The 26,316-nt window shown below is 39.5% G+C and overlaps 2 protein-coding genes across 2 annotated transcripts; both read left to right on the top strand.

Moving 5' to 3' along the window:
- The first annotated feature begins 235 nt into the window (after positions 1-235).
- Positions 236-12,478, top strand: glp2r (glucagon-like peptide 2 receptor). The gene is made up of 13 exons (XM_080305662.1): positions 236-1,089; positions 4,113-4,209; positions 4,287-4,391; positions 6,098-6,219; positions 6,434-6,540; positions 7,219-7,375; positions 7,491-7,650; positions 8,957-9,017; positions 9,100-9,166; positions 9,456-9,544; positions 9,881-10,019; positions 10,116-10,157; positions 11,338-12,478. Exons 1-13 carry the CDS (start codon positions 1,012-1,014, stop codon positions 11,704-11,706), a joined length of 1,593 nt encoding a protein of 530 aa, XP_080161788.1. The 5' UTR covers positions 236-1,011; the 3' UTR covers positions 11,707-12,478.
- A 7,078-nt stretch (positions 12,479-19,556) lies between these two features.
- Positions 19,557-22,033, top strand: pts (6-pyruvoyltetrahydropterin synthase). The gene is made up of 6 exons (XM_026177412.2): positions 19,557-19,754; positions 20,652-20,731; positions 20,812-20,834; positions 20,931-20,987; positions 21,426-21,496; positions 21,596-22,033. Exons 1-6 carry the CDS (start codon positions 19,663-19,665, stop codon positions 21,717-21,719), a joined length of 447 nt encoding a protein of 148 aa, XP_026033197.1. The 5' UTR covers positions 19,557-19,662; the 3' UTR covers positions 21,720-22,033.
- Positions 22,034-26,316: the final 4,283 nt, after the last annotated feature.

Below are 26,316 nucleotides of genomic sequence, written 5' to 3' on the forward strand. Positions count from 1 at the left end.
TATCTGCTGTAAAAAGTCATGAGAAAGTTGTGGCTTAATTAGCTAATTGGTTAGTCAACTAATACTGTTACTACTTCCTTTCTGATTGTGAAATTAGCTTTTGTCAATTAAAAATAAATTACGCAAGGCGATTTATTCTTAATGATATACTGAGATGGGTTTTTAATGCACCAACCCTGGCTCTTTGCTCTCTAATTTGCTCGTCTGTGTTTGGCTTCTGTGGATGTTAGTTTACACTAGATCCCCATTAGTGTCAGAAATGCTGGGTGATGCCCAGTTACTGTTTGAGCTAGTTAGACAGAAGGGAGCAGTTGTGTCTTCTCTTTTTGTCACAAGTTAAGGTGGTATTTGCTTGTGCTTGTATGTGCATTGTGATTTTTTTCAGTGCATATGCGCATGAAATCCCAGTGAATGCTGGTACAACAGTGTGTGACCAGTTTACTCCTGTGTGATCAGTTTTCCTGGACAACAAAATTAGTTCATTTATACTCTTCTGGGGCTTTATCTTCATTGGTTAGGGGAGGACTGGGTGGGAGAGGCAATCTGTCGGTGAGGATCCACAGGCGTGTTCAGCTGCTCTGTATCTATAGGGAGCACAGACAGATCCACCTCAGTCCCAGAGCTCTTCGTGAACAGATGAGAACTTGGTTTTACCCTCCATGAAATCTGTTATTAAAAAGTAATATAGTAGCTAATTGAAGAACTAGAGTGGAAGCATTTGCTGGATCTAAGGAACTCTAAGGATAACTGGTATAGGTGGGAGACCAGCTTTGAGCACAATTCTTTCAAATCATCCTTCCGTCGTAACAAAATTTTCGGAGTTTCTTGGAAGGAGGTCAGGTTCAAATCCACTCTTTTTGATGCAGTGAAGCTGGAACAGCAGTGCAAAAAAGGAAGTACGGCGCTAAAGCAAGGATGAGTGAGAGGCCCGACAAGCCAAAGCGAAAGGCATGAGGTGGCAGGAAAGCCAAGAGACCAGACACCAATTGATTTCAATGTGAACACAGAGCCATGCCGGCTCCAATGCCAGCCTGGAACAAGAGGACCAAACTCCTGCTCACACTGCTCTTTATCATCTACAGCCATCAGGTAAACTGTACATACACACACATTTGAGGCTTTTCTGTGAAATTATAACCAGACAGAAAAGCAGTATTTATCACTGAGTGTGAGAGCTGCGTCACACTTAATGGAAACGTCTTCTATATTTGATTCAAACGATCATTTTGCAGCACAAAATAACAGTAACAATGACAGCTAACAGTTGTCTGTGGAGACATATATAATGCATTGTGTGATCCGTCGGGCTTTTATGTATTTTCTGCAGCGTTTACTTGCCTTTAGCAACGTGCTCAACCAACTTGCTATTCTTGAAAGGATAATCTAGATTTATTGTTGTTGTTGAAAGAACTTAAAGCAAAGCTAACATCTGAGTCCTTGAAAGGTTTTGGGTTTTTTAGGGGGGTTGGAGCCTTTGTTTGAGTTTAAAGGAGGTTTAGGCCCACAGGAGACAAGAGAGAAGACAGTGAGACAGCTATTCCTTATATTCCTCTGGATGGGTTTTTGACAAGACAACCCTCAGAGAGTCAAAACGCTCTCTATCAGCTGGCTCACATGGGACATTCTGAGCGGCACAGGCGGTTGCCTAGTTCAGCTGTTGCTCTCATTTTGATGTGAAGCTTGGAAGTGTTCAACCAAGATAAGATAGGTGAGCTAGATATCATCTATAAAAGACGGGGTCTCAAATACAGGAAATGCTGACGTCTCACTAATGAAAGCAAATTAAGGGGGAATTATAATTCACTCTGTATATGTCACTGAGGCCGGAATAAATACACAGGTGTGTGTTTGCATTGCTGAAGGCATGGCACTAATGCAGTGAGCCAGGTTGATAAATTGCATGTATCAATTGAAGATTAAACTAAGATGAAAATGTTCCCTCAGTCACAGATGCTGCTCCTGATTAAATACTCCCACCAAGTGGATAAAAAAGGATACTGCAACAGTGCCTTCATCTGCAGGCTGCAGATACTGTGAAAGATTCAATCTTGCAATCATTAAATTAAATAGACAATTCAATTAAATGACTGTAGCTAACTGTAAATCGCTTTAATTTAATCAGCAATGAACGAATGAATAAATAAACTTTCATAATATTGAACAACTGATTAAATTTTCACTTAATTTGAAGCAAAATTAATTAGCAAAAACTTAAAATTAAACTGTGCTCCTTTCATAAACTCCTTCTGAATAACTTAATATGGTAAATATGCAATGATTACACAGGATACTAAGCATTCACTTAAATACATAAATGAATCATATGATGATGACGCCTCAGATCAGGAAACATTTTTCCAATCATCGGTTGTCGTTGCCTTCTCGTTGACTGGAGTGGTACACTGGGTGGTCTTCAGGTGTTGCAGCCGTTTTAAGGATCAATGCATTGTGTATGCTCTTTGGCATACAGTCCTGTCAGCTCAATGCACGCTAGCCATTCTCCTCTGGCATCAATAAGGCGTTTTTGCACAGAGAACTACTGCTTACTAAATATTTTCTTGAGATGATTATGCAGGAACGTCTCAGCAGATCAAAAGTTCTTTTCACCAACAACCATGGCACATTCAGAGTCCCTAATTTGCCTTTGTCCACGTTCTGATGCTGGGTTTGACCTTCAGCAGGTTCTGTTTTCCATGTCTACATGTTTAAAAGCATTGATGTGCTGCAGTGTAATCAACTGATTAGATATTTGTATTAACAAACTTGGCTCATCCCAGTGTCAGCTGAAAAACATATGCAATATATAGTACGTCACATGGTTGCTTGGAAATAGCCTCCAGGCTGGTCCATGCAGACCAGACAGTAGTTTCACCCCTCTGGTCTCCTAATGGGGTTTTTTGGTGGACAATTTATACTAAGTTTACTCATAGAAAACCCATGTAGACACCTCAAAACGATTGTTGGACCTGTAGGCACACACAGTCATGTTTGCTGGCACATTATTAATAATAAGAAAATGCCACTAACAAAACACGATTGTTGTAAAGGACATGAAAACAAAGAAAATGTTTGTGTCACAGAAGGTGTTTCAAACCTCATTAAAATGAAGATTAAACTGAATCTTATTGATGCACTTTTATACATGTTATCCCTGTTGGCCTTCCTGAGCTTGGTTAGAGGTTCTTTTTTAAAATGCTGCACTTAAAAATATTTAAAACCTCCGAAATTGAACTACAACAATCTGAAGAAACAACACCATAACTTCATGTTCTAGACATCTACATTTGGTATTGTGTTGAACTAATATCTTAAGTTTAAAACTCATCTTTACTTTCATGTAACACAAGTGTGTGCCATAAGATGGTGCAGTTAGTCAGTTAGAGAAGTCATTAGGAAAACATCCTTATGTGTAAGCGTGCCTTGGTAAAAGAAAAAGACAGCGTCTCACATCTGGGCACACCCATAATTAAACAATTTTAGTAAATGGCCTGTATTTGTATAGCGCTTTACACATCCATTCTCACACACACACACACACACTGGTGATGGCAGCTACATTGTAGCCACAGCCGCCCTGGGGAGCACTGACAGAGGCGAGGCTGCCGGACACTGGCTGCCACCGGGCCCTCTGACCACCACCAGTAGGCAGTGTCTTGCCCAAGGACACAATGACCGAGACTGTCCAAGCCGGGGCTCGAACCGGCAACCTTCCGATTACAAGGCGAACTCCCAACTCTTGAGTCACAAATCGCCCCTAACTGAAAGTTACTTTTAAAATGATGGGTTGTCTTTTCTTCTCGTGATTAACTATATTCCAAAATGTTATTCACACAACCTGTCTGTTAGACTTTTAATTAAATTTTAACTGTTATTTTTTAATTTTTGTTGTAGTGGGCAAATTTGAGAGAGTTTGGAGTCCATGAATTTCATTACCAATAAAGATGTTCCCCTGATAAAAACCAATAAGTCAAATGATCAGCGTTTTGTACGATGTACTGTTTATGTGGTCTTTTATATAAGCATCTTAAACAATTCTTTCCCAGATATCATCCTGAGCGAAAACATATCAAATAACAGTTTTTCTCTCACTTCTTTCTCCATCTGAATGGAAGGTAACAGGTTCACTGCTTGAAAGTCTGATTGCTAAGCGGAATGAATACTCGAAGAACTGCAATAAAACTCTGGTAGCGAGTGCACTCTCAATAACTGGTAAGCCTTCTGCAAGCCTTCATATTTGTCATTTTTTATTACCTTTACAAAATCCTCAAGCATTATTTTTATTGCAGGAAACTACTGCAAAGGAGCGTTTGACATGTTTGTGTGTTGGCCCCACTCTTCTCCTGGAAATGTGTCCGTCCCCTGTCCGTCTTTCTTACCGTGGATCAGTGACGGTAATGTTGTTTTATCCGAAACAAATCACATAGGAGTGCACAAATTTTTAAAAACTGTATTATGCATACTTTGTTCATTAGTCACAAGAATGCAGCAAAAAGCATACGAATTTTACAGTGCATTTAAATGTCAAAATCAAAACAGCTAATTACAGTCACACTTTAAACGTGAAAAAGAAGAAACATAGTCACAGTATGTTACGGCGGGGTGCGCCGATGTGAATGGAAACAGGACCCAAAAGCAGATGCTGAAAGGCGGAGTTGCTGGCTGAACAGAAGACGATCCTTTATTTGGATGTTGGCACACGAAAAAGCATGAAGCTATGAAAACTAAGAAAACTGTGAACACTCAGAAAACTAAAGGACTAAGAAACTCAGTGAAAATGCGATGACAAACTATGAACACTGAGTAAACTATGACGAAACACTATGGGGATGCAAACAGACGACCTGACAATGACATGCAAAAAACAGAAGGCTTAAATACACACATGAGGTGATCAGGGGAAGTGGAGACACACATGGGAACACAGCTGACACACATGAACTTAACGACAGGACAGAAGGAGTGAAACTGAATACACTGACCGTGAATACAGACTTTCAAAGTAAAACAGGAAACATGGAGATTAAACAAGACACATGAACCGGGGAGACGTAGTACAGGGGAGATGACATAACTGACAGCATGGACTTGACAATATAAGACACGCAGACATAAACACACGAAGGGCAAGGGAGACTTAATACACGGGTAATATGTACAAATGGCTGGACTGCCTTAGTGACCCTAAACAAAGAATAAACATCAAAATAGGCTAAAACACTGGGTCGCACGACCCAGGACCATGACACAGTATTATTGCCTAATGGTCATAATAAACTCTTGGAACTCTGTCCTGAGCTGTAACCCACTGTTACACAATTTAAAATGCTTCTTCTCTTAAATATACACTGAAATAACATTTTTCATGTTTTTGCCAATAGTTGTAGGTTAATAAAGAATTCTTGTATTCTTTATTAACCATGGAAAAAAGCACAGGTTGCATTTAGGGCTGTCATAATGCCACAATTTCACTTCACAATGATCGGAGTAAATTTGTCGTTATTTTATGTTTGTGTGTATGTGTGTGTTTAAAGTGCATGTATTTTTTTTGTGCAATCTCAAGTCAGTTTTATTCAAGTTGAATTTTCCATGGAATTATTTTCTCGATAGTAAGACAGGAGGAACTATACATGCAGAAGTAATTCAAAATCACCCAGCTTCAAATAACCATTGTTATAACTCAGCACGATTCAATTTTGATATAATTTCATGCTAAATTGTTGAACTGTAAGTGACACAGTCCCTTAGGGGAAAATAAATGTTAGCATAGACTGCTACCCCTCTAATTTTGGACATCAGATGACATTTTTCCAGTATGTCCCTCATATTTAGAAACTTTATGAAAGACTGAATATAAAGATGTGCCCTGAAGTACTTTAACATTTCACATTTCTTAAATCTACCACCAGAAAATGATACAGAATATATCACAATGAAGTTTGAATTCTTGACCTCTTCTTCCAAGGAGAAGAACTGCCTACCCAGAATAAATACAAAACAATAAACGTAAAGTAATTATCTCCCCTCCAAGTCAGCCTTTTTTCTCACTGAGCTGTCAGAGGAAATAATGCCCATCCATGTTTCTTCCATTTACCTCCAGACAATTCTAGGAGCGCACATAGAGAATGCTTGGAAAATGGGAGATGGCGACAAATGGAGAACTCCTCCGAGCCCTGGAGGGATGTCTCAGAGTGTGAGGAGCACCATTACTTTAAAGACAAGGTGAGGGAAAGGGTGTGTATTACATAGTTTCCCTTTAGGTTTTAACGCTGAAAGCGAGGTCTCTATTTTGCAATTTGTTTCTTTCTCTAGGCGTAAAAGTTCTAGAAAGACTATAAGGGATTATTTTCTTGATTGTCCTTAATCAGAATTTTTGTGCTAAAGAAGTGTAGCATTGCCTCCGTCAGTTTTATTGTGTAATTATATCTTTTTCCAGGAGGATGAAATGCTGCGCCATACAGCCCTCAGGCTCATCTCTGTCATTGGCTACTCCTTGTCTTTGGTGTCTCTCATATTAGCCACTCTGCTAATGGGCATGCTAAGGTTTGAAACAATTTTTTAATGTTCAGAAAAATAAAGTTTATAAAGATTTATGACAACTTTGGTATTAACTTTGAACCTTTGGTCATCAGATCTTGTGTATGATTACATGATAACATTTTTTACTAGATCATTATAGAGTCGAGCTGCCAACTGTAGACCGTAGTTCACATGTATAGAGCTGCCATATTTAGTAAACCTGGCATACTTGCTTTATGTAAAGGAAACAAAAGCTGGAAGTTTTTTAACAGATCTCCACAGACTTCAGTTGCAATATGGATGCTACATTTTGGCACTACATTTGGATGGTAACTGAAGATATCCTTTAGGCCTAAAAACATCTACAACATTCTGCTTCCACTCGGCAGGATACAGCTTCTATAATTCTGTTATACCACTAGCAAAATATAGGATGGACTTATTAACTTCAACTGCATTGATTTTATGCAGAGGATTACAGGACTTGACAGTTACCCACTAGGAAGAGATATTTACAAGCCTGTGGAGACAAGTTATCATTTTTAATTACATTAAAAGCCACAAACATTTCCATGTACCTGTGAGAACCAAGAGCATTTTTCATTTCCACTTATGTTATGTCATGTGCCCTCAGTAATGCTTTTACAGTTGCACAAGAAGGATCAATGGCTTTTTCAAATTGCTTCTGTATCTTCTTACCAGGAAGCTCCACTGTACCAGGAACTACATCCATATGAATCTGTTTGTGTCATTCATCCTGAGAGCTGCAGCTATCCTTTCTAAGGAGATCATAATGCACATCATGTATTCCAACCTACCAAAGGACGACCCTGGATGGAACACCTACTCGAGCTCTCCGGTACACTAACCATGGTGTTTTTTCTAAAGACTGTTAATAATGTCTTCTTATTTGTTTCTGGTTTTCAGTGGATACAGTTCTGAGACTAATCTACCTAAAACTTACACTTTAACAGATAGTGATAATGTGCAGATTGTCCAAGGTGTGCATGGAGTACTTTGTGGCCTGTAACTACTTCTGGCTTTTGGTGGAGGCCATTTTCCTTCATACGCTGCTCTTCACTGCTGTGCTGACCAAGAGGTGTCTGCTGAAGAAATACATGCTGCTAGGATGGGGTGAGTCAGACATGAACTATTTGTGTGTATGCTTTTATATTAGGAAGTAATCTGAGCCCAAAGCTCACTTTTGTCCAGATAAGTCAAGGACGTGGCCATATTAACATGTTCACACAAGAATGAACAAACAAATGAACATGGTAGCATGGAGAGAGGTTAGCCAACTATGGCTCGTGGATCTGAGAGCAGACCACAGCAACCTCCCTGAACAGGGTCCATAAACCATCACAGTGACAGACATCCAAGAAAGGTTTGCCAGTATGAAGAGTTGGACAGCACCAGGCCCTGACATGGGTCACACTTATGGCTGAAGAAGCTGACTGGGGTTACATGAAGGGACCGATGGAATCTTCGATACCAAACATCCACATTGACGGCGAAATAATGTAGCTCAGTGCTCCAACTTTCGGAAGAAGGGAATGCTCTCATAGCTAGAGATTGATGAGGTACAACACACATGCTACAGCAAGGGGGAGCCAGGATGGCAGGTCAGGGGAGAGATAGCATCACCCCCACCCGAGATTGGGTACCAAGCCCAAAGTGTGAATGAAGAAGGATTGTTGAGTATGAGAGGAACTGACCTGAAAGACAGAATCATGGCAAAGCTTGAAACGTGGATCCTCCAAGACTACGTGAAGTACCCTCAGAAGACCTACTAGATGATGTGAATGCAGCACGATGGACAACTAACAAGCTGATCTACACTACGGCAGCAGTGATCAGTGAGATGCTTGGCTACAAGTTGAACAGCCACAAGGAGCAATACCCTCCATGGAGAATGCGACTAGAGGCTAAGATCAAGGTAGCACGGGGGGAGATTAGCCAACTATGGCTCGTGGATCTGAGACAAGACCACATCAACCTCCCAGAACAGGGTCCAGTAACCATTACAGTCACAGATATCCAAGAAAGGGTTGCCAGTATAAAGAACTGGATCAAGGCAGTATATGGTTGAATTAAATGTTAAGTTAGGTATTTCATCATGTTAACTCCACAATGGTGCAGTGGTTAACTAAGGTTCTGGGTTTGAGTCTGCTTGCTCTCTGTGGAGTTAGCATGTTGTCTCTGTGGTTGCATCGGTTCTCTCCATGTGGGTAAAAACTGAATGGGTTTCATCTGTTAGCAGGATTATTTGTCCAAGTCAGAAACATTTCCCGTGGCAGTGAAGGTTTCATGCACTTGTAGTGCTTCAAAACTGTGAGCGATAGCGTCTTCTTGTGTAGTTTGATTCATGTGCACTTAAGTGTGATCTGTTAATCTGAAATGCTCCAGTTTCAACTACCATCTCATGTCATTGGTGTTTCAGGAACTCCGGCCTTGTTTGTGACACCATGGACAGTGGTCAAGATTTTATATGAAAACACAGAGTAAGTCTCTCAATACATGTTTTATATTAAAATAATCAGTTTAACAGACTGCTGCTTGACTCGTAAACCCTTTATTCCTTAGATGCTGGTCCATTATTAACAGAGGGTTCTGGTGGATCATAAAGGGCCCGATCACTTTATCAGTGTTAGTAAGTCAAGTTTCTCAACAACCTCTACACACTTTTCAAAGAACCATAGCACAGTCACATTGGTTACAGATATGTCATGTGGCTCCAGTGGTGCTTAATTAATTAGTTACTTTCCCCCTAATTTTCTCCATGTAATGGTTTATGCCTCGTGTTGGCATGTGATATGATGCTACTATAGTCACAAGTATGAATGATATTAGCCATCTTCTTACTTTGAAGCATTTCCAACACACTTTTAGTCTTTTTTAATGTGCATTTCATTTAAACCTGCTTTTGTTGTATATTGCAGGTTATTTTCTTGATCTTCATTAAGATTCTGATGTTGCTGCTGTCCAAGCTGAAAGCAGATCAGGTGAAATTTACCGACTACAGATACAGGTATTTAAGATTTTACTGCTTCCCTGTCTAAATGTCAGGAAACAAGCTTGACCTTGAGAACTGTTTCCAAAGTCTTATTCTTAAACTGGTACAGCAGACTCCTGGCTTACCATTTAAATGTTAATCACTCACCATGTGCAGCACAAATTCAAATGTCACCCCCCACAGCTCTGACCATAAATGTCACACCACGAGGGAAAATCATGCATATAAATGTACGCACAGGTTATATAATGTTTCTTATTCCCTTAGATTTAAAAAGAGCAAAGGATAACTCCACTCTAAAAATGCTCATACTCATTCTCAATGATAAATGTATTTGTTTATGGACTTTAGCTTGGCCAGAGCAACACTGGTGCTGATTCCTCTGCTTGGAATCCATGAAGTAGTCTTCACTGTGCTGATAGACGAGTGTGTAGATGGAAGCAGTCGCTATGCTCGGAACTTTGTCAACCTCACCCTCAGCTCATTCCAGGTAACACCACTAATACAAATTATCCACCTGATGAGAATTTTATTTTGTTCTAAAACTGCATTATAACTGCTATTTGTTGCGTACAATCTTTTTTAGGGGTTCTTGGTAGCTGTTCTGTACTGCTTTGCTAATGGAGAGGTATGTTTTTCTTTTGTCAGTTACAATAAATGTAGTTTTGATATCAGGAAAATTGTATAGTAAGAACTGAAAACTTAACAAAAAAATAAATTTAAAATGCACAAGTTCTTGCTTTGTTGCCTGAAAGCTTTAAAGCTTCTTTCTTCAGTTTCTGCAGTTTAGCAGACCACATACCTGCTTGTACTTCATAATATAACCCCAGCTTGTAGTAGGCTACATTAGCCTCTATGGTCTGAGGTTCTCTGAGCTTCTATAGTGACATATCACTGAACAAGGTAAAGACTGACAAGATAGTATCCTCATTAAAAAAAATCATGAGGCGCACAACTAATCAAAATAACACCAAAGTGGAGCGTGCAAGAACAATTGTTCACAAGGGAAAGTGGTGACCATAAACCGTGAACTACCACAGCCCCCTCGCCCCAACTAATAACACTTGAAACCAACAAATGAGATAATTGGCCGGTCAGAGGAGTGTAACGGATGCATATAAGAAATACATGGGCCATTTTTAAATTATACTAAATGTCTGTGAAGGTTCTCAGTCGTCCAGGTCATCGTAGTCTAAGGTGCTTGGAAAAAAAGTGTCTGGACTTCTTTAAGTTTCTTGAAGACATTTCATCCGAGAAGCTTCTTCAGTTCTAAGAGCAACAGTCCCACAGTTTAAGCCCTATGAGAGTGTCCCCCAACAGGGTCATGGACCCCCTATTGATCCTCTACCTAATCACACAAGGAGTGAAAACAGATGTGGGTCACAATCAGCCGAGGTTTCGGGTGAACCCATTGTGAAACCTAGCCCCACCCTATCATGTGATTTATTGAGGTCAAATGGCCCAAGACACACAAAGATTTGTAGCCCAACTTTGGTTAGAGGTTTCTAAAAAATCTTGTGAATGTGACAGCTCAAGAATTAAGTCGCCTAAGATTTTCAACTTGATGCTATTGGTGCATCTAATAAAAAATGTTGGACAAGATTAAATTGCAGTGACATTGATCTCAAGGCCAGAAATCAGAGGTTACGTTTTCTGAAAATCTTGTGATTTTAAAAAAACTTGCGTACAAGGCAGTCAGTAACTTGCAGCAACTCCAAAAAGTATAAATCCGAAGCTACGTGCCATTATGTACATGTATGTAAATATATGCCTAATGGACTGCTATAACTGGGAACCTTTATCTTTAGGTACAAGCTGAACTAAAAAAGCGCTGGCAGCTCTTCTTGTTCACCAACCACTTCAAGGTCAGGACCTGTTTTCGGGGAATGCCCCTGAAGCACCTGTGGAAATGTACTCGAGGACATCATCCGCGGTGCTCTCGGCAAAGTGACTCCTATGACGAGGGCGGCATTTCAACAATGCACCCCCACCTGCTCCAGGTGGCTGTGCACGGCAGAGGCAGAGTACTCGGAAAAGGAGAAGTTAAGGGTCAAGCGCTGAATGGCTATGATGTGACAGGACTTGAGTTCCTCACCAGGAAGAGTCTATCCAGTAGCGATGGTGAGATGACGCTTGGGGAAACCATGGAAGAGATTCTGGAAGAGAGTGAATTCTGATATACATACGTTTTCAAGATTGGATCACCAACCAGAAAACTTGTTTGTTTCAGAGCAGTGGTCCAAATCCTCAGTCCCCAGGCCTTCGCTGACTAAGGGGACACCAAGGTAGACATAACTGCACAATGGGCAGGAAGTTTAAATGTATGGAGAAGAGGTTAACAGACACCCTGTGAGAAAACGTTTGCATTGAGATTGTAATTCGAGCATTCTTCGAAATAAAATAGATTTTTTTTCATTCAGGGTGAATTTTACAAACTTGCAGTATAGAACGTGTTTACTCTAAATTCACCAGAAGACAATTTATCCTGCTGCATTCCCAGCCACTAAGATACACAAGCTTCATCCATGGCTATAAATCCATTAATCAGATTCTTATGTACTTACAGTATTCAGTGAATTCCACACAATTGCAGGCACGTAATGTTCACCTTTGATATTAGTACTCGCACAGTTAAAGTTATCCTATACACAAACAGCAGTGTTAAGCATTTCTCTGTTTTATTTACACAATATAATATGTCAGGCCAGTTATAAATATCCATATGATACATTTGGATTGAATTGTGTGTATAAATACAATGTATTTGTTGTTTTAATGTGAATATGTGCAGAATGTTTTGCAGGCTTTTCATGTTTTCTATTCTTGTGAAGCTCAAAATGTATCAAAGGTGATGTACAGGTACAGTAAAACTATAAGATGATTTGTACATGTAGTGTCACAAAATATGATACTGATCATATATAGAAATAAAACGGCAGTTAAAGTGTAGTTGTGTGCTTCTTCTCTCACTATCTGGGCCTGAGACACTGCGGTTACATTTTCCAAACAGATTCAGTTACACTGAAATGGAATTTCATGCATGTGCTTGAAGAGTCATGTGAAGTGACACAGAGAGTGCACAGTCTCATAGTTTCATTCAGGGGCGGAGCGTGGGGGTGGCTTACGGGGCTTAAGCCCGGGTTGTTTTGTCAGAAGCCCGGGGTATTTTGGAGTGTAATTTTTTCATAGTTAGATGCCTGGCTGACAACTGTATAAAACAAAAAGTACACACAATATTCGAAGCACATAGTGCACACTGTGGGAATTTACGACTGTGCGTGAATCCCCCCCTGATATTGGTATGATCCAAGCTCAGGCACTAAGCGACTGAGCGAGGGGGCGGGGGGAGCTGCTGCCCGTGAGTGCGCTGTTGGAGAGACGGAGCCAGCCATACTAAGGAGAGCTTAAGTTTGAGCAGGTACCAAAGCAAATCATTCGTACCGTACAAATAATGTAAATATGACGGTGCATCACGAAAGATTGATATGAAACTGATCACTTGACCAATATTATTTTACTTGCTCTTCAAGTGAATCAACAAATGGCGAAATGAAAAGCCGAACAAATGCTATTTTTTAGAGAGTCTTAGCTTACGTGTGTTTATTTCATATTTTCAGTTCTTACCCTCCCCGACTAATTCGGTTTCAGTTATGTACTGAAATATAAGAATGGACATTAGAGGGTTCTTTCAAAGAAAAAACTCAGGTAAATGTTATTTTATATATTATGCTTTGTATGTTGTTCAGTATATTTCTATGCAAAACAAGAGGGATTTCAGTACACAGCAGGATATTCACATTTGTAACCAGATATTTACATACACTTTAGGGAGAAAACATAAAACATTTTTACTGTACAACATCAATTTAGAGTAAACTTTTGTTTTAGATAAATATTGAAATATCTTTTGAATTAGTTAAATGTCAGAATAAAGAGAGACAGAGCTGTCTATTTTTTATCACTTTCATTAAATTTAGGAGTACATGTACACTAAGTTTATTGTTAATTAATAAGAAAACTCCAGACGATTCCATTCTGAGCTGAAGAAGCTTCTGATAGGTTAGTAGAGTCCATGTGAGTAAACTGGTGGCACAGCTGTGGATGCATATAAGGCAAAACACAGAGCCTGTTTCTGTGACATGGGAACATCAAGAGATGTCAACCAAAACACCAGGAAAAGAATCGTGGAGCTCCATAAGTGTGGCTCAGTTTGAATACAATTTGGTGCCATTTGCAATTAAAAAACACAGACAGTTTCTCTCTTTACTCTTAAAGTTAACAAATATGTTTTTATATTTATCAATCTAAAAAAAATAAACATTTAGTCTGATTTGATGTTACAATTAAAAAAGTGTTTGTGTTTTGATCTGAAGAGTTTGTAAATATCTGGTTTCAACTGTCTATTTGATGATTGTCAGCACAAAGAGGGAGAGAGAGGAGCAGAGATTGAGATGGAGAATGAGGACAGAACAGAGATGAACAAGAGCAGATGAGACACACATGTTAGTCAAATGGTTGCTTACTAAAAGTATCACTGTATCATAGGTACTCATGTATCTCGTACCTAGTGTTTCTTTTTAGGTTTGCTATTTTTCAAATTCTATATTTATTAAGTTCTGCAGGCTTGTTTGCACAACAAGGCTAAATAATTATATAAACTTTTCTCAATCTAAATATTGTACTTTGGTATAATTAAATAAATAAGTGTAGTGCAGGTCTATGATGATTTTTAGTGCTACTATCATCTAGTTCTGATTGTGGTTATGTCTTGGTTAAGTCCTCAGTAATCCTGCTTTTGAACTGTTGTAGTCCTGTTTTAATTCTGGATCAGTTCTGGGTCTGGTTGAATTGGGGTTTAGTCCCTGTGTCTTGATACAGCCCCGACTTCGTTCTGTCTTGCTGCTCAATTAAAAAACTAGTTTAAGGTGTCCTGCATGTGTGATATATATATTTCCCTATATGAAGTCATTCTTTTTTGAACAAAACTCAAAACAGAGCCTATTAATCTTTCAGTCATTTCTACACCCCCCCCCCCCCCCCCCTCAAAAAAAAAAAAAATCCCACATGCATACTACCCTTTAGGGCTAAGCCCCGGGTGTTTCAAATGTCTGGCTCCTCCTCTGGTTTCATTTATTGATTTATGTTCATGGACACAAATTTTCCTTTTTCCCGTGTACACTTACATGGTAAAGGGCTGCCATGGAGACTAAAGTCAGTTTGTGAGATATAAACAAAATTATTTTTATCATGTTCACAGACATGAACTGTAGTGCTTCAAGTCTGAAAGAGCCGCACAGTCCACCCCAGGAGTCGGGAGGAGCGGTAGCAGCTTGAATCACACACAGGACCACACTTGGGGTTCTTATACTTGAACTTTATTTAGATTGGAATGAAGTGGTGACTGAAAGTAACTACATAATATGACATCAAAGCAAAGTAACCATAGAAGGATTCAAAACAACAACAAAGAAGTTAAAATTGACAAAAATGATTTTATGACGGGAGTATTCACGGTGTGCTGCATTCACAAGTCACTGAATTCATATAAGCTACAAACTCACAGCTGACACTTGTTCCTGTGTGACGTTCCTCAAATAAGTCAGAACTGACCTGGCCTTGGCTTTTGTGTTCTGATGTGGTAAGGCACTGATAAAACACACATTCCCAGACACAAACCCAGAGAATAGGTTGATCAGTGTGTTTGAATACCTACTGTATATGTAACAGGTTTGGATTTTTCCCCCTAAATAATAAATACCTTCATTTAGAAACTGCATATTGTGTTTACTTGTGTTATCTTTGTCTAATATTCAAATTTGTTTAATGGTCTCAAACATTTAAGTGTGACCAACATGCAAAAAAAGAGAGGGAAAGCAGCAAATACTTTGTCAGTGTTTGTACAGTAACATGTAGCTTGGCATTAGTGTCTGTGGCCACTCATTGTGAGAACGAAAATTCCCAGCCTACTGTCAGAATTACCCTTTTCCAACACTGTTACTTGCACTACTACCATTACTTGACCAACACCTAGTTTTAACCATAAAGATGGAAGAATAGAAGCTAGTTATTTTGGCTCTTGTCTATTATATTTCTCCCTTCCTTTCTTTTATGTGCCTTTTTTCACTCTTATGTGTATCCATTCAGTCTGAGCCCAGATTTAGGCCTCTTACCACCAATAAATGTTGCTGACAGCCAACATAAGTGGCATTTCTTTTAGTAGTTCTAGCTGTTAATTACATCGCCCTCAGCACAAAATCCAATTTGCACCAAATTTCATACAGTTCTACTCCAACAGTTATAAAACAGCCAGCACTCAGCATCGGTTCAGCACCATCTACGTTTAAGTGGTTTCAGATCGTTCCTTCCAGCTATAATTTCCATCTGATTTTAATCATAAAGAATGACGGTGCTACACCTGATTTACACCTACTTTCCTATAAATCTTGACACACCTTCACTTTGCCTGTAGCATCGCCCTCCATGGTGCAACCATTTTCATCAGAGGTTTATCATTCCATAAACTAGCATTACAAACATGTCTGCAGAAATAGCTTTCTGTTCATTCACAAGCGTTCCTGTGGGCTGAGAACATAAAAAGCAACAACAAAAAAACATTAACAACAGAGAAGGCCCAGCAAGAGCCATGGTATACATACAGGTTACCCAAAATAGTTAAAGCCGGAAAAGTCGTCATGAACTGGGCATAGCAAAGTGACAACTTTGCTATAGGAAGAGGAATCTTGCAGATTTTGTCAACCTGCGATTAGTCTGACACCAATGACTGACAGTTTGTTCATCTAAATACACCCCAGTACATTTGGGCACAGTTCAGTGCATAAGTCTTGCACCATGGCTAAATCAATAGCCCTGGATGCATAACGCCCCCAACGAAAAAAATTCCCTTCCCTCTGGTAAAGTCTGTGTAGGTTTGACTAGATGGTTTTGGATACCCTGGAAATGCTCTCTAGGCTTCTGGTACAGGTTCATGTGCTTGTAAAATTGCACTCTTCAAGTTTTTGTAAATTAGACCTTGGGAAACAGGGGAAAGCAAGCCCCCTGAGCCTTACTTGCTAACTGTAACTGCAACATTAGTAGCAGTTTAGTAGCTTTACGCTCAAACCTAGCAAAGTAAATATCAACATCTGCCTCAGAAAATACAAGAGTCACATTGCTATTTTTAATGAAGTTAAATGGTTATAAACACCCTGGTGCACCAGGAATCATAGCATCAGAGGCTTTAACCACTTAAGTGCCAACTTTCTCCCTCTTGTCTTTCTGAAGACATGCTAAACACACTCTCAGTCTAGCATCCACCCAGGCAGCTAAGATAGAGCTTTTACCCTCTGATGCTCATTAGCAAACACAATGACTGGTTAGTGGCATTAAATGACTGGAGAATCCTACAGGTGGCAGTAATGCATCGTTCTGGATGTTAGCTGCTGTTAAGCATCAAAGAAGAAGAACTGCACGCTAAGCTACAAGCACAAAATCAGATTGTTATATGCACACAAATTAAAATGCAACAACACCTTTCCACAGACCTACCTGTCTTCCGGAGCAGGCTTGAGACATCTTTATAGACAATTTCAGCTTGTTGAGAATAGATTCCTTAATATACATCAGAGTTAAAGAGAATATAGTTTGGGATTGCTTTTAATATTACAATATGGCGGTTAATGGGTATACAAAATAGAAAATAGGCCTGGAATGGGAACAAAGAACTGGGGTACAGGGCAGAAGGACGATCAACCCCCACCCCCAGGGCAGGAAGCAAGAGTTACTGAGGGTGAGGGGCAGACCATTGCCAATGGACACTACCTTAAAAGGAGATGGGGGTCAGCACCCCTGGCCACTGTACCTGTGTATTTTCATTGTGGGGGTGTTTACTGTAGGAGTAGGTGACCAGAGGTTATACCTGCAACTGCTGTGTGGAATTCTTTAGATCAGCCTTTAGAATAGGACTGCCGTGTGCTGATCTCCAGATGCATCTGTAAGGAAAATGGGTCATAAAAGGATTGTGTAAAACATGGAAACATCTCTGCGTGATTTCTACCAAGACAAAAAGAATTGGAGAGAGAGACCGGCGTTGTCCCTTTTCACAAGCTTTACATCATGTTCATTTTTTTCGTCTTGTGAAGGTTTGCCAGTTTAATGATTAGTCAGGGGTAACTATTAAATATATACGTTATATTTATTGAAAACAACTTTTTACCACATTTACCATACATACCAATGTTCTGAATTATAGGCGCTTGAAGTACACAAGAGGGGTTGTGTACTTTAAGTGCCTATTAAATATACTAAAGTAATGGTGTAAAAAAAAATCTGGCTGATTTTGAGGGGGTCAGATAGCAGGCCACCACAGGGTGCTGCTCACTTTAAAACATATAAAGCAGAAATGATGGTTCTGAAACTCATAATTTTAAAACCCACTGTAAAGTTTCCATCAGAATAAAATATTACAGCTTCTACAGTAATATTTCAGAGGTCAGGGTTATTGTACTTCCTGTTTCTGTTGATTATCTATTTCCTGGATTAGACAGAGTAAGCAGTAAACAGTGTCTCATTAACCATTGCGGATTAGTTGAAGCAGAGCACGCTCACTACACTGGGATTAGATGCTGGAATTAATCACACAGCTTTAAGGCAATCTGGTTGAGGAACCCACACATATATACATAATGATGGTTTTAAGATCACCACAATGCAAAGAAGGAATCACAGGGCTTCAGTGTGGCACTCACATCACAGAGTCATGCAGGACTTATAAAGCGGAAGCAGCTACACACACTAATGACACTGTGGCAAAGTAATCCTACTCCAGAAGGAAACCAAACACAGCATTACACTGCAGTATGTGATTAAAACAGCTTTCCCTATTAAATCAGTCGAAATGAAGCAAACAAATGAAGCATTTAGAAGTTTTCTCAGGGGGATGTTGTTTCACAATTAAACTAAATGACACAGCCAGGAGAAACTGCAAGACCACTCTAAAATTGTTGTAAGACAAAGTTCTTAATATATAACAACAGAGACCAAATATTTCTCAGCATTTCCTTCCATAGTTTAGAAGAACATGTAGGTTAGCTTTTGAATTGATTCTTTCTCTCTGTGCCTTTGTGACTTTCCTCTTAGTGCTCTAGTTTGCTTCCAGAGTTCAAAGACATGCATGGTATATTAACTGGTGCATGTGAGAGTGTGAATGCTTGTTTGTCTTACTGTGTTCACCCGAGGGGAGAACAGGACGGATGGATGACTTTATGCTCTTGTCTTTGAGTTATTTTCTAAGCCTGCCGTTCGTAATTCATACACTGTATTCCGTGCATGCTTGGTTGTCAGATGATCATTGTTTTTTAAATAACTCCCAGACGTCTTCTTCCTCTTATTCCTGTGTATCTCAGGTAATGCTGACCGCATCCTATTAGTCATTGCTGGCACCAGACATCAACATGGGGGATGATTACGTGAAATAGGGTTTATTTGTGTTTAAGCTTGTGGCTTTATTGACTTTGCTGACAGTGCTATACTGCTATTGGCAGGATGACTGGATACCAGCAACTAAATGTGGGGGAAAGAGTCTTGTTTGTGTTGTAAAGTGTTATATAACATTAGGTTTCATGTTTTCATGATGTCCATTGCACTTTTTCTATTCAAATAACTGTTGATAATATAATAACTTATTGCAGCAGCTGCTCTATTAATAATATTTACGTATCCGAAAGGATGCACCCATAGATCAGCACCACTCTTTTTTTGTTTCCAGTGACTCACGTATATTGACTTTTGTAAATCAATCACAATGTGTAAGCAGGATAAGAAGACTATGGATAAAAATACAGTGTCGTGCATATAAGTTGGACACCTGGTACTACCTGCTGATAAGACCTTCACGTGTAATCATCTATTTATGTGCATCTACAGCATTAAAATGTGTTATATTGATGAGTATTTATGTATTCATGGTCTTCCAAATTTCACCTGAGGGTTTTTGTTGCTTATGTAGATCATGTGACTTATAATAACGCCCCTGATTTGCGCCAATGACCTTACAGCTTGAGTCACGGTTTTATACCTTCTCCTTCCGGTTTATCAGCTGATATAAGCCGCCCCCTTTGTGTTTGTGCCGTGACATCATGGCAGGGTCATCTGCTCAGAGTAGCACAGCGGAGCGCATCGGATACATAAGCAGAATCGAGAGCTTCAGCGCTTGTCACCGTCTTCACAGGTACATCGCCTCCATCCCTCCTCCGTTAGGGAGGGAGCGGGCTGATAGAGAGTCGTCCCGAAAGCGGGTTTATTTCAAACACCTTCTTAAAGCACTCACACAGAAGTGCGCCGAATGAAAGTAGCTTTCACCTGGTGGCGCAGGGTTTGCGTTTGACGTGTACTGAAGTGTGTTTTTACAAGAGCGAGTAAAATCCCGTGTGTCGTGGATGGAGGATCGTGGAGAAGTGAAGCGCGATGATTAGGATACTGAATAAGTGTGATGTGGATTGTTTGGAGCAGGGGGAAGTCACTGACACCCGTGTTCTTGCTCTTTAGCGGATTAAAGCGTTTGTTGCTTGCCACATTCTGCTTAAACTCAGAGAAAGATTCGCGTGAATATCCACTCATGCTGCATTTACGTGCCTACGAGCCTATCCAAAGATTAATTGGAGACGACTTAATTAGATCTAGATCACAGGTGTCAAAACTCCAGGCCTCGAGGGCCGGTGTCCTGCAGGTTTTAGATGTGTCCAGCTGATTTAAATGGCTAAATTATCTCAACATGTTTTGAAGTTCTACAGAGGCCTGGGAATGAACTAATCATTTGATTCAGGTGTGTTGACCCAGGGTGACATCTAAAACCTGCAGGACACCGGCCCTCGGGCCCTGATCTAGATCAACAGTTTATGCTGTGCTAATAAATGTCTTTTACTATATTGTTTGGTGTACAATTCTGTTGTTAAGCAATAACACATTACCTGGTATACACCTACATAATGTGGCAGTTACACTGTTAAAAATCAAAATACTTTTTGTCATCTCTTTATACTACATGACTGTTAGAAATGCACATTAAAGAGCTTTTGACTATCTTGGCCAAAAGGCTTTCCTGACTATTCCTTCACATCTCATTCAGCATTCACCTGAGTGATGAGGAGAATAAAGAAGTGTACGGAAAGTGCAACAATCCCAACGGTCACGGACACAACTACAAAGGTTTGTCACACTCCTTCCCTTAAACGAACTATATTAGGAGTGTAATGCTCTTCATTCATCGCTCTCGTTTCTCTCCACAGTGGAGGTAACTGTGCGTGGAAAGGTATCTGCAACATTTATGTGAGGAATCCATGTCACCCTAGTAATAAATAGGAAAACCTGTTTCAGGAACAAGTGTGTTTTCTGTATATGTTTTCAGATTGATGCTAAAACTGGTATGGTCATGAATCTGACTGACTTGAAGAAATGTATTGAGGTAACTTTTTTTCCCTTAATGGAATTTAAAAACTGGCTAATTTTTACTCAAAAAAACAGACTTGTTTTGGACTGTTTAGCTTGATAAAAGCGGTTTTGGATGCAAAGATTAATTTAATTTTTCAGTTTTTATTAACAATTTGACAGTAAATAACTCAATTACTTATGTGCTAATTAAAATTATTATTGTATAGTTTTCTGAGGTCTTAACTGTTGTAAATATTAACCGTTTATAGACAGTTTTTATTATGTTAAGTTGGTTTGTGCACTACTTCTACAACATGCAGACTAAAATTGGCATTTGTTAGTTTTACACAGAACATTTAGGATGACATACATTAGCTTTGTATGGAACAAACTGTGAAGTTGGTAACTAACTGCCCAGTTGGTGTACAGTATATTGAAACATTTTAAATTAAAACCAGTGCTTCCCCTGCAGGAAGTAATCATGAGTCCACTGGACCATAAAAACCTGGATAAGGATGTTCCATATTTTACTACTGTTGTCAGGTGTGTACCCTTTCAGGCTATTGTCACCGGTCTTATTACAGATTTATTTTATTTATTTATTTTTTTTCCTCACTGAAACTTTTTCATCTGCCCACGTAGCACAACAGAGAACGTGGCTGTTTACATCTGGGACAACATGGTGAAGGTTCTCCCGCCCGGCCTGCTCTATGAGATCAAGATTCATGAGACCGACAAGAACGTGGTTGTGTATCGAGGAGAGTAGTGAAGCAGTGTTTGGTTTAGTAGCCCTAAAGTGCCATTCCTTTCTACTTATTTTAGGCTAATTGTTTACGGACTGACTTCACTCTGGTCACACGTAGTTTGAAAGTCTTTTAGACGTTGTTCCTTTTGCACAGCAAAGATTTCATAGATACTGCCATGTATATTCTTGTAAACAGAATCCTATTTATGATCTCATCATTTTGAGGAAAATTTGCCGTAAAGGAGAGAACAGAAGCCTGAAAAATGTGGTTAGAAAATAAACTGTAAAACATTGTAGACTGAATTCAATTAAATAAAAATTGGTTCTCTCTGGTGGTTTTGGGCCTCGTTAGACATGGTTTACACAAGAGGAGGTCTGACCTCCCTCCAGAGGATGGAGAAATTTAATGAACCAAATTCAAAAGTAATACTGGTGAAGCAGACCTGACCAATCAGAAGCATTCTGTGTTTCATGCTAGTATTAACAAATGGTTAAATTACCAGAAGTCTGATATTTACATTTGGCATTTATATGAAAATAAGTTGTGAACAGCCTAATAAGATGTTCTCAGTCCAACAGTGACATCTAGTGGAATAAAATCATCCCTCTCAGCTCGGATTAGACCCAACTTTTTCAGATGAGTAGAGCTTGGATTTTATTTTCAGATGAAGGGTTTGAGTCAAGAGGTACAGAATTCAAGATGTTGGAAATCTGTTTCCACAGTCTGTAAAGTCATCGGTAGCTGTTGGCAGTGGTTGATCTTCTGTTTTGTGAAGTCCAAAGTCAACACAGCAGCTTAGTAGGAGCTTTGAGAGCTCTTCATGTGTGCATCTGTGTGATAGTGAATCCAGCTGAACAAAAGTAATCAGTATCTGGCTGCAATGCTAAAACTACTGCAGGACCAAATGGTTCGCTGACCACATTAATACTGTATGGAACTGGCCAACTGCCTCACCTGACCTGAACCCCATCCCCATGGAGTATTGTCACGACGAAAAGGCCCCAAACAAAAAGATGCAGAAAGAGCTGATGGCAGCTCGCCATAACGAACCACAACGACGCAGTAATTCCTGCTAAAGGAGACTTGACCAAGTACTGAATATTTAAATTTGAATATTTATAAGAAGGTACACATCTGTCATTTTAACCACTTGATGTCAGTAAAGAGCTGCACATTTCTTAGAGGCTATGGCACATTTGCACCGGGATAATAAGTTTACCACAAAAGGTTGGGGAGGGGTGATATGAGCTCATATTTTCTGCTCCCACAAAACTTACCAAAATGAAAGTGGTCGCTGTCCTTTCATCTCAAACAGCATTATTGTCATAAAACCTGGATTGTCTTTATTTACATACCTGCAAAAGTCACACCAAGTCACCGGTTTCAAGTAACGTTTGTGAACTTTTAAGTTGTCTCAGATCAAAGGCATGGAAATTAAAAATGCATATATGCTATATGTTGCTGTGTAATGTTAATGCTTCATATTTGGATGCAGAGAGCTTTCAGATTTGGTTTGTGAATCATAGCTTCAGGCAGCTAAAATATTAACAAGGACGACTTTTTGCTGGTGTGAAAAAGATAACTGTTTGTTCAAACCTGTCTTTTTTAGATCCCATCTGATCCCTGAGGATCAGAGGATTGAGGTGCCGTCAGCTTGTCTGATCTCCTAACTTTATATAGTTGCTATTATGAGTAAGTCATAAATTTAAAGCCATCAGTCAACCTACCAGCAGAAATTGAGACCATGCACTGTTTCTTTGATTTGATGTGCTCAGTCTTTTTTAATTTGTTACTCCAGGATGTCAGGATTCAATAGGACACCACATTTTGGTGACTTTGAGAATCTTATTGAGGAGAGTAATAGGTCAGACTCCTAAATGACCTTTTAAAGCTGATGCTTTTTATTTTTATATTGCTTAAAAATCCAAGAATGTGGAACAATGTGAATTGAGGTTTGTAGCCTTGAAAGAAGTAGTAAAAGTATAGGTGACATTCAGCACTACTGTATCAGGCATTTTTTTTTTTTTTTAAGTGATCCTGTTTACAAAAATGCTGGACTCTAAAACAATTTGAAACAGAAATATGTACAGTTATATGAAATTTGCTGAATGTGTATAGGGTCCAGATAAGCCAGGATGTAAATGAAATCTTCTGTGTGGGCTTTCCAACATTTCTGGAAGCATAGTTGCAAAAGAAAGCAGCCTGGTAGTTCAGGCCTTGCAGGAGGAAATATTAGGGTGAATGTTGTGTGTGCTCTGGTTTGTCCTTTTTTTCCCCAAAAACATGAAAAGTCAAATGGAAGAAGCAAAAAAGGAGGAAAGAAAGTTAATGTTATAAATATGAACCCGTATTAAGTTTTTCTACACATTTTGAAACTCATTAACCATAAATATTTTTAAAATTTGACAGGCCATAGACTAAAATCTACGGATACGGAAGACGATTAGGGCCACAATTTTTTATTTTTTTCCCCCCAGTATTCTGAGAAGAAGAAAAGAAGTTGGATCGACCGTGCGTGCACGGCGCTAATGCGTTAATGAGCTAACCACGCTAACGCGTTGACACCGTCACCATGCAGCCCCACGCACGGGTTGATCTGCGCTAACTTGCTAACGGAGATTTGCCGCGTTAATGCAGTTATGGCGTTAATGTCATTTTAACGAGATTGACACTGACAGCACTAGTTATGAATACATTTTCTTTTTTTTTGGTTTGGTCTTGTTGTATTTATCCGTGGCACCTTAAAGGCCGGTCCATGAAAATATTGTCGGACAAGAACCGTGGTGCAAAAAAGGTTGGGGATGGCTGGCCTTCAAAGCAGAGAGAGGTTAAGCTGTAAAGTGACTAAAGGACAGTACAGAATTAATTTCCTCTGATCTGTTGCATCATCTGCTGAGCTACGATCACATTAAACCAGCTTTGTCTCACGAAGAACATCGTACCATAAACACCTCGTCTCAGGTTTTCATATTAAAAAACAGAAGTGACAACGGTGGGTGTACAAAGTAGTTTGACCTTTTAACACTCAGCCCTCTATTCAGATACGCTAACTTCAGGCTCCAAAAAGCCAACAACCTTCAGGAACCTTGGTGTAACTTTTGACTCAGCTCTGACTTTGGACACTCATGCAAATTTATTGGTTTGCTCCTGTTTTTATCATTTAAAAAATATTGCTAAGCTGAGTCCTGTTGTTTCACGCTCAGAACTGGAAATGGTCATCCATGCATTTGTTTCATCTCGTTTGGATTATTGCAATTCTTTGTTCAATTGTTTAAGTAAAGCCTCTGTGGGTCATTTGCAAGTTGTTCAGGACGCTGCCGCAAAGCTTCTGACCAAATCTTCTAAATCCTCCCACGTTACACCTGCGGATCCAGTTGCACCGGCTCCCCATAAAATTCAGAATCCACTTCAAGATTTTGACTTTGACATTCAGGGCTCTGCATGGACAAGCACCAACCTATATCAGAGATCTTTTACATCAATACATCCCCAGCAGGTCCCTGAGGTCATGTGATCAGGGCTTGCTGGTCGTCCAACATACAAGGCTGAAAACGAAAGGCGATAGAGCGTTTGTAGCTGTAGCCCCCAGACTCTGGAGCTCCCTTCCTTTAAGCCTGAGATCTGTGGACTCAGTGGTTTCATTTAAAAAACAGCTAAAAACCCATCTTTTTAAACTTGCTTTTGGTTGATTTCTGCTTTTATGTTTTCGTTTTTCTGCGAAGCACTTTGTGATTTTTGTCTTGAAAGGTGCTATACAAATAAAATTTTACTTTACTTACTTACTTTACATGGTGGCGACCAAAATGCTAATACTACACGGTGATCGTACCCATCGACACCAATAGTAACAATCCTTTATAAATTGGCTATCACTATTACTTAATGTTAAAAGCTTTGAATGGAGCCAGGCTAGCTGTATCCTGTGGTTCCTGTGATTTTGTGCACTAAATCTGTTTCCATGTGCAACACACATTTACCCACACAGATTAAATCCAGTGTCCCACTTTAATGGTTTCTAGTCTGATCCCTTTATTGTGTTTGTGAACTGAGACCACAAAATGTGTGAAGTGTCTCTGGATGAACAGACACAGTTTAAAACAAGGGGCCTCTTCTTGTTTCCCTGCCAGAGTTGTAATCTTTGTGTCAAGATTCAGCAGCCGACTCAAACCTTTAATTAATAAAATTCCATAAACATGCGTCATGCACAGGCAGATGACCTGCTATAAACAAACCAGAGCAAGACTTTAAGAGCAGAAGTGCCACCTCTTTACTCTGATTCCAGATCAGACTCAGCCTTTTGTACTTCACCTCTTTTCTTGATTCCAGTAAGCACTCGCTGATCTGAGATCTGTCAAAAAGCCTGGAATAAGAACCTGCTTCTTTTATAGCAAGTGGGTAGATACAAAACAAATCAAACTATAATTACATGTCATAGAGTGCAGCTGGATTACTGCAATTAACAGGTAAAGCTAGTGATTATCCTCCTGTTTCATGGAAAAGTATTTTTTGCTACATTTTAAGGCCCTCTTTGCTTTTCTGTTTAAACACAAGCAACTGTGTGCCTTATTTATTTATGAACTTAGCCCAAAGTAAGGCAGATGAGTCGGATTACATCCC

The sequence above is a fragment of the Astatotilapia calliptera genome, chromosome 8 (genome assembly GCF_964374335.1).
Source record: "Astatotilapia calliptera chromosome 8, fAstCal68.1, whole genome shotgun sequence".
NCBI classification, from domain to species: domain Eukaryota; kingdom Metazoa; phylum Chordata; class Actinopteri; order Cichliformes; family Cichlidae; genus Astatotilapia; species Astatotilapia calliptera.

Excerpts from the sequence above, each read along its gene's own strand:
- pts (XM_026177412.2), top strand. The coding sequence starts at position 19,663 with ATGGCAGGGTCATCTGCTCAGAGTAGCACAGCGGAGCGCATCGGATAC. Across the intron at positions 19,755-20,651 it reads GCTTGTCACCGTCTTCACAG|CATTCACCTGAGTGATGAGG; the intron begins GTACATCGCCTC and ends CATCTCATTCAG. Across the intron at positions 20,732-20,811 it reads TCACGGACACAACTACAAAG|TGGAGGTAACTGTGCGTGGA; the intron begins GTTTGTCACACT and ends TTCTCTCCACAG.
- glp2r (XM_080305662.1), top strand. The coding sequence starts at position 1,012 with ATGCCGGCTCCAATGCCAGCCTGGAACAAGAGGACCAAACTCCTGCTC. Across the intron at positions 10,020-10,115 it reads TCACCCTCAGCTCATTCCAG|GGGTTCTTGGTAGCTGTTCT; the intron begins GTAACACCACTA and ends AATCTTTTTTAG. Across the intron at positions 10,158-11,337 it reads ACTGCTTTGCTAATGGAGAG|GTACAAGCTGAACTAAAAAA; the intron begins GTATGTTTTTCT and ends CTTTATCTTTAG.